Source organism: Nelusetta ayraudi, unplaced genomic scaffold (assembly GCF_046127955.1).
Source record: "Nelusetta ayraudi isolate G7.1 ecotype Tasmania unplaced genomic scaffold, CSIRO-AGI_Nayr_v1 ptg000042l, whole genome shotgun sequence".
Lineage (NCBI taxonomy): Eukaryota > Metazoa > Chordata > Actinopteri > Tetraodontiformes > Monacanthidae > Nelusetta > Nelusetta ayraudi.
Genome location: NW_027466092.1, coordinates 18,801,554 through 18,812,500, shown reverse-complemented (window position 1 = coordinate 18,812,500; position 10,947 = coordinate 18,801,554). Strand labels below are relative to the sequence as shown.

The 10,947-nt window shown below is 44.7% G+C and overlaps 2 protein-coding genes across 3 annotated transcripts in view; both read left to right on the top strand.

The window, feature by feature from the left end:
- LOC142894091 (sodium/hydrogen exchanger 9B2) overlaps positions 1–4,079 on the top strand; it is a 6,596-nt gene extending 2,517 nt beyond the window's left edge. Inside the window, exons 6-14 of the mRNA XM_076035238.1 lie at positions 1–82; positions 936–1,017; positions 1,260–1,353; positions 1,422–1,528; positions 1,604–1,753; positions 1,838–1,946; positions 2,039–2,175; positions 3,346–3,520; positions 3,642–4,079. The exon at positions 1–82 is cut by the window's left edge and continues 46 nt beyond it. Of these exons, the coding sequence (XP_075891353.1) occupies positions 1–82; positions 936–1,017; positions 1,260–1,353; positions 1,422–1,528; positions 1,604–1,753; positions 1,838–1,946; positions 2,039–2,175; positions 3,346–3,520; positions 3,642–3,733 (1,028 nt within the window). The 3' untranslated portion in view covers positions 3,734–4,079. The remainder of the gene's footprint in view (positions 83–935; positions 1,018–1,259; positions 1,354–1,421; positions 1,529–1,603; positions 1,754–1,837; positions 1,947–2,038; positions 2,176–3,345; positions 3,521–3,641) is intronic.
- Positions 4,080–4,518: 439 nt separating this feature from the next.
- Positions 4,519–10,316, top strand: LOC142894087 (high affinity immunoglobulin gamma Fc receptor I-like). Of its 2 annotated transcripts, none has more exons than XM_076035227.1 (9): positions 4,519–4,649; positions 4,720–4,758; positions 7,075–7,183; positions 7,385–7,548; positions 7,975–8,214; positions 8,868–9,164; positions 9,319–9,561; positions 9,828–9,956; positions 10,125–10,316. In XM_076035227.1, exons 1-9 carry the CDS (start codon positions 4,622–4,624, stop codon positions 10,217–10,219), a joined length of 1,344 nt encoding a protein of 447 aa, XP_075891342.1. In that variant the 5' UTR covers positions 4,519–4,621; the 3' UTR covers positions 10,220–10,316. The 2 variants fall into 2 exon arrangements, with proteins under 2 accessions (XP_075891342.1, XP_075891340.1); XM_076035225.1 differs by having other exon boundaries at positions 10,122–10,316.
- The last annotated feature ends 631 nt before the right edge of the window (positions 10,317–10,947 follow it).

Sequence of the window (10,947 nt, the reverse complement as noted above, 5' to 3'; positions counted from 1 at the left end):
CTTGTATGACGGAGGCCTGCGTCGTCACCGTAGTGTCTCACTTCCTGCTGGGTCTGCCATGGATCTGGGGCTTCATACTGGGGTGAGGAAGCACAGGCACAAAGACACACACGCTTTAGCGTATAAATAATGGATTTAAGGCATTAAGGCTCAGGTGCAGAGGAGAGGTATGAATCGAGGTCGGTCGAGGTCGCAGGGGTTTGGGCAAACCTTTTGACTGGTGGGGTCACGATGGCTTCTAAAATTTGACCGGTTGGTCTGAGCAGCAGCAGATGGATGCAGTGTTTTAGGGACCCACCTCATAGGAGGACAAAATATATCATGGGATATGTAGAAAACATGTGCCTTGATGTCTATTGAAAATGAACAAAAGCAATACAAAAACATATCTGTCGTCGAAGCCCCACGGTATTTAGCTCTTTATTGAAATGAATGAAAAAATGGATGAAACACAGCTATTTTATTACTCCTTTACAATTAATATAATTTCTTCAAGTTCAGCGGACTGGATTATGAAGCCAAACAGGCCACATATGGCCCCCGGGCCGTAATTTGGCCACAGCTGGGTTATAGGGTTCCGCATTTTGATGAAGTGTAGGGTCTCCTTTAGAAAAGAAACATGAATGAAAGAGTGCCTCTGTCTGTGTGTGTATGTGTGTGTGTGTGTGTGTACATTTACCTATCCAACAAGGGACATATACAGTATGTTGTTCCACATTAACCAATGGGGGACCAGGAAGTCGCTTCCAACAGGGGACATTTTTCAGGTCCCCCACCTGCTGAACATGATTTAAATCAAGTTAATTTCATGTCTAAAAGCCTCTGATAAACTAGGGTGACTCTTTGCTGTGGGACCTGTACACAACAATATTTGCATCATAGTGCTGTCCTCCTCTGATGAGTCCTTTCTATTGAATGTACGTGTGTGTGTGTAGGTTTGTCTTGGCTGCTGTGTCTCCTGCCGTTGTCGTCCCATCCATGTTGTTGCTGCAGAGAGAACGTTATGGGGTTGAGAAGGTACCAGAACCATCATCCATTGGACAGAAACAATAAGACACGTTCAACGTTAAATCATTTTTTTGGTTGTTGGCTGTTATTGTGTATTGAAGTGTGTGATTGTTCCAGAACAACAATCAAGAGCTCAAGAGCCCCTTCTGCTCTCCTTTACAAGTTCCCTAAAACAATTCCCAAAGACAACTTTTTATTTTGCATTTTCTGACGGCGTACTGAGATGTTGTATTAATTTGTTCTGTGTTCAGGGAATCCCCACACTGCTTATGGCTGCTGGGAGTTTTGATGACATTCTGGCCATCACAGGTTTCTCCACCTGCCTGGGAATTGCCTTCTCCACTGGTGAGCTCAGGGGAACTCTCCCTATCTGCTTCTCTGTGGTTCCTGTAACCATGCAGTTTGTCCTTCAGGTTCTACGTGGATGAACGTACTGAAGGGTCTGCTGGAGGTGGTAGGTGGCATTGTGGCTGGGCTGATCTTGGGTCTGTTCCTTTGCTGGTTCCCCAGCAAAGACCAGGTGAGGGTTGTGTGACGTGAGTTTGCAATTTTAAAGAAATGGAATGAGGGCTTGAACAGTTTTGTGCCCCCGCAGGAGGACCTGGTTGTGAGGAGAACCCTCATGTTGTTGGGCTTGTCCATATTTTCCGTGTTCTTTACTCATGTCATTGGTTTTGCTGGTGCTGGCGGCCTGTGTACCCTGGTGCTGGCCTTTATGGCAGCTCTGAGCTGGAAAGCTGACAAGGTAAGGGTCCTCTGTGTACTTAATCGACAGACAGGTTTAAATGGTGGAACCCAATCAGCGTGACTGATCCTTGTTGGTCCTCAGGCACCGGTGGCAGCCATGGTGGGCCGGGCTTGGGATTTGTTTCAGCCCATCCTCTTTGGTCTGATTGGTGCAGAGATTACCATCTCGAAACTCAACCCCAGTACAGTCGGTGAGGACCACACACGAGTGCAACGCACTCACACACACTGTGATGGAAAGTGACTGTGGGTAACAAAGACTTCTGTGTCTCACTTGTCCCAGGGCTGGGTCTGGCCTGTGTCTTCACTGGTCTGGTGATCCGGGTCCTCGTCACGTACCTGCTTGTTCATTTTGGTGGCTTCAGCCTGAAGGAGAAACTCTTCATCGCTATAGCCTGGCTGCCCAAAGCCACCGTCCAGGTGTGTGTGTCTGTCACCCAGAGAACTTTGTAACTCCAACCAACTGACTGCCATCAGGGCCAGCTTTATTTTTCTTACAACAATTGGCCACTAATGGCCTGGAAAACCAGTTTAAATGAGCTCTAACTACCAAGAGGACTACTACTACTAGCGACAACATTCCTAATTCCACAGCTAGGTTCTACTGGAGACCTTCATGAAAACGAAAACACTACAAATCATCTCTAAAACCTGTGGCTCAGGAGGTAGAGCGGGTTGTCCAATGACGGTTCGAATCCCGCTCCATCCTAGTCAGTTGTTGTGTCCTTGGGCAAGGCACTGAACCCTAAATTGCTCCCAATGGGGCTGGCAGCACCTTGCATGACAGCAGCCACCCCCTGGTGTTTGTGAATGGATGAATGAGAGGCCTTTGTAAAGCGCTTTGGGGTACCGTGAAGGTGCTGGAAAAGTGTGGTCCAGTCCATCAAACCTACTTTTAGACATCAAAAACGAAAATCCTTAAGATACCACGACAATACAAAAGTACCAACAGACCAAGAGTGTTTAATTGTGACTAGGACTCTCTAAAGAAGCAGTTTGCCATGGGGCTCTGTATGGGATACCATATGAAACTCCATGACCCCTAATATCTCTTACCACAGCCAGATACCACCGACGCAGCAATACAACAATACTCATCCTCTGTTGGTTGAAGATTTTTAATAATAATGATAATAATAATACATGTTTTTGTACGGCGCCTTTCATGGCACTCAAGGTCGCCTAACAGTAAGATAAATACAGAAATACAGCAGCAAAGCATGACAGAAAACATCACATATTGAAAATAGCAAAAGAACAGGTGCATATAAAAAAAATAGCAAAAAACAGAACTACTAGAAGCTTTCAGGGAACCAAATAGCAGCATTCACTTCCACTTCTACCAGAATCTTTGAGAAGATGAATATTAACTTCTCAACTAAGGAACTTTTTGCAGCTGATGCACAGAAATGTTACCTTGATCCTAGTCAGCCAGTGCTACTAGCCTGTGTAAAGTCCTGGGCTACCTCCCCTTCATGGACTTTGACTTTTAAAGTGGAACTACACAGCCTTGTTGGAACTGAATGAAACTTTGTCAGGGTGATGCCTTCACTCTCACAGTGTGTTTGGTTCCTTTTCCATTGGTGGCAGGCTGCGATTGGCTCCAAGGCACTGGACATGGCGAGGGAAATCCAGGACGAGACCCTCCAAATATACGGGCTGGACGTGCTAACATTAGCCGTGCTAGCCATCTTGACCACAGCACCTGTAGGAGCACTGGGTATCGGATTGGCTGGGCCACGCCTCTTGGTCCGACAGGTCGACGGTCAGTCCCTACACAAGCACATACACTACCTCTGCAGAGAAAATGATTCATGATTTGCTATATGTCGTGTGTTGCATCTCCTCATGAGTAACATGTTGATGTAACCTCATTGTAATCTCAGAAAACGAGACGGAGGACCGGACGATAACTCCAAGCCACGATGGGACGGGTCAACAGAAGGACGTCACTGTTACTGTGGAGAGCAAGCTATGAGCTCTTTCAATGCACAAACAGAAGAAACAACACAACAGTCACACACTTTTTTTTAATATTTTATATAGAACACAGTGTACGATAACTGTCCATGGCTGCAAGATCTCACACCTCACACCTTTTTATCTGTATTTTTTAAATTGTGTCAAGTGTTCTTTGTTGTGAAAAAAGTAGATAATAAAATCCAAACTGTTTTATTCCATGACTTATTTCCTAATAGGCCGCGGCATACCACAAATCAAATAAATAGCATTTGTATAAATGTGCTAGCGTGTTGTAGCCAGATATTCCGTGTTGACAGAGTTGTTCTGCATGAAATGAAACCATTAAAAGGAAGTGATTGAAGAATCAACAACGCTTGCTCTTTCCTGTCTCTCTGCGTCTGTGCACCTGTTGTTTAAGAGGCGTAACATTTCTGTTCGAGGCCTGCCGAAGCGCTTCCTGTCCTATCTCAGATTTAACCGCTTTCTCTCACCACTGCCGGCTAGTTTCCAGCCAATTCTCCGCTCTGGTTTATTCAAAAACAACTTCTTCAGACCACTGGTGATGCTCATGCAGTCGAGCTGTCAGCACTTCAATGTTCACTGTTCAATAGCAAATTGAGCACTTTAAAATGGGCACAGACTGCACTTGATGAAGCCACCCCCCCATACCTCCTCACTGGCTTCAAACAGCGTTCTCAGAATGGGGCTGTGACATTTGCTAACCATAGAAGCGCTTCCAGCGAGGAGGTGTCTGTAGTGGTAAACCTTTTTTCAAGTGACTGTTGAACACATTTGAAGTGGAACAGTCGGAGCTGCTTTCACATCCTCCGTCTGCCCCACTGCGGTTTCTTCTGCAGGTTGTCAATTCAAAAGCTGGTCAACAAAGCGTCAGCCACCAGACGACATGTGGACGCCACTGCTTCAGCTCCTCTGTGAGTTCACCCGATGTAAACAGCATTGAATTCTCTTGCAAACGTTGTGCTGACCTGTCCCTTATTTCAGTGTTGATGAGGATTGCACCGATGACTGCAACCAGCTGCAGTGAGTTCCACTTTTATGCTAGCTTTTTTCTCAGAGCGTGATGTAACCTTCCCTTTCAGTGGTGTGTCTGGTGGACTTTTGGAGCAGAGGATTCTTTTTTATTTTAATTGTACCACGTGTCAAAGGGACACTTGATACACCTTCATGAAATAATTGGCAGAGCAAGGAAGAAATTACGACGAGGTAACATACAGAAAATGTTCAAGGTGGGGGGATGATGAGTAGGACTGAATTTTAAGCAACTCGGTGTAAGCGCAACATGTGTGTTATGTGTGTTTCAGTCTATGGGCTCAAATTATGGAATGGTTTGCCTGTCCTTATATTAGAGGTTGCGCTAACCAAATATTTTCCCTTATTGATTATTATTATTGATTGTCACTCGCTTGTTTTTTTTTTTGACGGCGACGGAAAAAACTGAAAGCCATTTGTTATTTTGACAGATTGCAATTCACACCCCTGGCCACTTGGTGGTAATGAGCATATTGTGACGTTCCCTTACGAAACTTCAGCCAGTTTCTTGCTTTTATTAATTGAACTGTGACACAGGCCACTTTGGGCCGTAGCAAACGCCAGAAGCAACGAACGCCCAGGCTCACACGTGGCTCAGCGCTCTCACGTCCACACTCACACGCACTCACACCTGACCTCGGCCAATTACAGGCATATTACCTTCACCGGGCAACGTTCACCAACACCATAAACATCAAATACACACAGAACAGGACACAGGAGAACACAGTCTAACCGCCTGTTACAACATTAATTGGCAAAATGTGGCAGCGGTTGAGCATGCTGTGGGATTCCCTACCGCTGAAGCGGGTTCTGATCTGGGGACCCCCCTCGTTCAAAGAGTCTGTCCAACTTCTGATCACTTCACTTGGAATGTTGCCTGATTTCAAAAGGTTTTGCTGAGGTGGCACTTGTACTGCAATGCTAGTCTCCAGTGTGGCAGCAGAGAGTGTATACACTCTCCAAACCAGCACTGGGCAGACTTTTTGACTGGCAGGCCACGGATGGGTTCTAAAATGTGACAGAGGGGCCTGAGCAGCAGCAGATGGATGGAGTGTTTTGGTGAGCCACCTCATAGGAGGAAGAGAATTATCATGTGATATGAGGAAGAGAATTATCATGTGATATGTAGAAAACATGTTGCTTTAATGTCTATTGAAAATGAACAAAAGCGTTACAACAAAATGTGTCTTTGAGGACCCGGTATTTAGCTCTTTACTGAAATGACTCTTAAAACACTGCAAAGCAAACAAACAAACAAACAAAAAAATGGATACAGATATTTCATTACTTAGTTAGAATAATGTAATTGCCATAGTTTGACCATGCCTGCTCCAGAACAACATACAAACAGCCACGAGACGTCGTCTTTCAGAGGTAAAAGTCCAAAACCTCATGACAATAGCATGTGCAGCAGTTCCACTTCACTTCGCAGCACTTGATAATGACACTGATGCGATTCCAATCCTTGTAGGCCAGGAGGAAGATGTGAAACGGTGCGTTTAGGCCACAGCCTGTGAACTTTTCATAGTTGATTTGATTTCATGTGTTCATATTGTGGTGGTCAGTGGAAGGTGGACGCTGCCGCTAGGAATCGTGGGTGAAATGTGTTTGGGAGAATTATGTTGTGTGTTGCTGTTTGTGTGTGAAGGTGTGCGTGTGTGTGTGTTAGTGTGATAAGGGGAATGTTTCATGTAAGTTACGTGCCAAGTTATGTTGGTGGCTGTTTAGACTCATGAGTCAGCGTGGACTCGGATCGATTAGGACCTTGCCAACGCCACATAGAGGCATGTTTATGTAAAACTGCTCTGAAAAAACAATGTTATCAATTGCGTCACACCTGCCGTCCACTCAGGTGCATGAACAGGCGAAATATAAAGCAATGAAATAATTCCTTGACTAATTAACTACTGATATGATGTCTTTTTTTCATCTGCTTGATGCAGTTTGGAGTTTCTGTTCAGCTAACTTTGGACCAAAAATTAATCAAAAGTGAATGAAATTGAAATGCCATTGAAGATGTTCTACTTATCATTGAAAAGGTTAAAGTGACTGGTGTAAATAGATTATGATGTGATTTTTTTTTACCCTGTCAGTCAAAATGACAGACTGAAAAAGTCTAGTGCGACCTCTTCCTTTCACATACACATTTTTTTTTATTTTTTTTTAACACAGGCCTTCAGTGGTTTGGGCCACGCTTATCTGCATGGCCCAAACCACTGAACTGCTTGCCCACAGTGTGAACACAAAGCACAGAGGGATGATGTGTTGCTACACTGTCCAAGGACGTCTCTGTTTCCCTTGCAGCCTCCGTGTCTCCCAGCAGAAGCCAGTTCTTTGAGTACCAGGCATTCACCGTGAGCTGCCAGCAGCACAGCTCTGCTAATTGGACGGTGTGGAGACATAAAAAGGAAAGGTCAGTTCCCGACAATGTTACAGCGGGCTCAGCTGACCAGGTGACCGCCAGTGTGGCCTGAGAGCCAAACCTCCTGGTGACTGCTGACTGGAGGAAGAAAGGCCTCTGACTGCGAGATGAACTGCGACCAGCTGTAACTGCTGAATGAAGATACAGAGTTTTACTCACCTAACAGGGTTCCCTCGTCTCAAATGCCCTCAGATCCGATGTTGTATCCAAAGCACTGAGCCCCTGTGGCTCAGACTGGGGGAAGCCTACCTCCACAGGTTGTCTCCTGCCCACTGTCAAACCTGGGGACAGCGGGGTGTACTGGTGTGCGTCCAGACGTGGCGCGAGCTGCCACGGCATCAACATCACTGTCACAGGTACAGCGAATAAGATGACGCACGATGACTTCCTCCTGGCCTCAATGTCTTCCTGTCTCAGGAAGCGTTATTCATTTTCATCACTTGGTGGTTTTTATCTCTAATGTGGAAAAGATCAAAACTGTTGACTGTAAGTAGGTCGAGGTGTTTTTATTTTGAAAATCAAGGTCACTTTGTTAATAATAAACTTTAATAATCCTTTAATGTGTGTTCCCACTACGCAGCTCAACTCACTGTGCTCAGCGGCCAGTCATGGCAGAAATAAAATTACGGACAACATGCCTATGGAGACGGGACGTAGGCTCACTTGGAGTGGGAGGGGCTTATTATGAGCATTATTATTATGGCACCCAGCCAACCAGGCAACGGGAGGTAACAGGATGCCTCGCTCTTCAAATGACGCAGCATGTGTTGTTGTCTCTGCAGCTTCTGTGGCACTGGTGAGCCCTGCCGTCCCAGTGAGGGAGGGGCAAGATGTCCCTCTGCACTGCGAAGCAGTGAGTTCCGCCTCCAACTTCCAAGTCACGTTTTTCAAAAATGGGTCAGTCATCGGCAACGGGATAGCCATCAACGTGACCATCCGTAACTTCTCTGCATCTGATCAAAGTCCCTACTGGTGCAAGATCAACGGAAGGGAGTCTCCACACAGCTGGCTGCTTATAGAAGGCAAATATCCTGATCCCACCTCAGTGTCTTGGACCTTCTGTCTCACATTTGTATCTGATAGTTTGTTAGTTCATTTAATTTAAGGATCCCCATTAGTTTTCACCATATGAAGACTATTGCCCCTGGGGTCTACACAAGACAGGCATAAGATTACAATAATGAAAAATCAAAGTGGGTGAAAACATTCACCAAAATTCCTAAAATAATAATAAGTTAAAAAAAAATATTATGACAAAAATCAAAACACAAACAGCTTAAGTCACAACATTTGCTACCACCTCCAGATCTGTATCCACTTCAATCAGATATTATGTAATAATATAATATGTATGTACAGTATATTTACATACATATATATGTATACCTATACATGACAACAAAAACATCTGATACAAAACAGAGACGCTGAAAACTTTTGTTTTTTACGCATCCTACAGGTGAAAATTAGGTTATTTTGTCCTTTACCCAAAGAAAGAAATAACAAAAAGTTTTTTAAATGGAACTTAATAAGTATATAAAAAATAAACTGAATTCAACGATTCCTTCAGAATGGCAACAACTGAAAGCCTCCCAGAGACATATGAAGTCTTCAGCAGCATGTAGACGCTAACAGAGGAACTGCAATTCACCCGTGTTTGACTGTGCGTCCACAGACAGTTTAGAGGACACCTCCATCTCAGTGGAGCCCAACACGGCTCAGATTTTCGAGTATGAGAAAATTAACCTGAGCTGCGGCAACGACAGCCACTCACTGGGCTGGAGGGTGATGAGGGCCGCACGCACCGGCAACTCCGGTGACCAGCTGTCGCTGCAGCCTTGTGGAACCCAGTGGGGCGACGAGACCAACTACGGTTGCCGCATCCACACAAGCAAACCAAAGCACACAGGGCTTTACTGGTGCGAGTCTCCCACCAAGGCGCGCAGCAACTTTCTCAACATCAGCGTTTACGGTGAGAGGGAAGCCATTTGTTGTCCTTGTGTCCGTACCGCAAAGCAAGCCGGGTTCTAATTGGCTGCTGTATATATATATATATATACATATATATATATATATATATATATATATATATGTATATATATATATATATATGGTACCTTGTGCAGATACCCAGGTGCTCTTGCGCATTCCGGCCACCCCCGTGACAGTGGGAGGGAACGTCACTCTGCAATGTGAAGAAAAGGGGAAGCGCTCGCAGAGGGCGACCTTCTACAGAAACGGCTTCTTCTACAGGACGGAGCCCACAGGGGACATGAACATCGTCCACGTGTCCCAGTCTGATGAGGGCGTCTACAAGTGTGAAATTACTGATCGTGGAGAGTCACCGTCCAGCTGGCTTCTAGTCACAGGTCAGAATTGGTGTTTTTTGTTTTGTTTTGTTTTTGTCAAAGTTGCATTTACTCAGTGAGTCCTCCAGCCTCCAGCTCCACCACTGGGTGTGACCCAGTGACCCTAAACACGTATTGTTTCGGTACTTTCTTACTTTTACTTGAGTAATGGGGTTGAATCAGATGTAATGCATTTACTAGAGTTTTTTTTTTTTAAATACAAGTATCCATGCTTTTACTCAAGTACAGAATATGCATGCATTTGCCACCTCTGCTTTCTTGAACAGGCTCAAAGGATGCGGATCCGTCCACAGATGAGCGCCCACCCACGATGCTGGGAATGTGGCGCCACCTCCTGGTGCTGTTTCCTTACTGCATCTCCACTGTCCGACTGGTATTTTTGTGCAGGAGAAAAGGTGACAGCCTACAGTCTACTGATGTGCAGGTTCCCCAGCCCTGTCCTAACAAATGATCACATAGTGACAACACTGAAATAATAAGACAATGATAATGATAACATTCAGAACTGTATCAGGGAAAGAATCGGATCAATGAATGCACTGAATGTTGATTTGACTCAGCAGGAGGACCCCGGCCTGTCTCCAGAGCAGACGATTACCAGCTGGATCCGCAGTATTACAATGTTGACAGAGATGTCATTACTGAGCATAATTTCTAGACTAAAGGTATTTTTTGTTTGCGTGTTTTTTTGTAATGTTGACAGTTTTTTACCCTACACAACCAATGTTAATTAAATAGAGTGCGACTTAATCACATGCTGCTTTGGGTCTCTTTTTGTTTCCCCCTGATATCTGCACCCTGATGCCTTGGGAAATGACTGCAGCTCTAATCCCTTACAGGCATTTCAGTGGCAATGCTAAAGGGTGTTATTGTATCAGGTCTACTGTTTTTTCTCTTCCTTGGGTTGGTTATTGTGAACTGATGTCATCGGCTGTCTCCTAAAGACTCTTTGCCCTTCCTGTTTGTGATGTTTCCATCCACCGCACTGACAATATCAGAGAACATTTCAGGAAAACTGCTTCACAACATTTGATGGCCGTTCAGAAAGTCACTGTTTTATTTCTGTGTAGTGTGTGTGTGTGTGTGTGTGTGTGTGTGTGTGTGTGTGTGTGTGTGTGTGTGTGTGTGTGTGTGTGTAAGTGTGTGTGTAAGTGTGTGCGTGAGAGAGAGAGACCATAACATTAAACAGAGAGTGAGAGAGCTGGGAAACTGTTAATGCACCAGAAATCAATAGGCAGTGTCAAAATAAGCTCATAGAACTCATAATTAAACAGGCTGCACACACTAACATCCTGTTCTGTGTTAGTTTAGCAATTCAATGATTCCAAATATGGAAAAATACATTTTAAATTTACTCAATAAGACAAAAACAAATAAATACTGTAT

Coding starts and splice junctions, on each gene's coding strand:
- LOC142894087 (XM_076035225.1), top strand. CDS start 4,622: ATGTGGACGCCACTGCTTCAGCTCCTCT. Junction 4,759..7,074: donor GATGACTGCAACCAGCTGCA/GTGAGTTCCACT, acceptor TTTCCCTTGCAG/CCTCCGTGTCTCCCAGCAGA. Junction 8,215..8,867: donor CAGCTGGCTGCTTATAGAAG/GCAAATATCCTG, acceptor GTGCGTCCACAG/ACAGTTTAGAGGACACCTCC.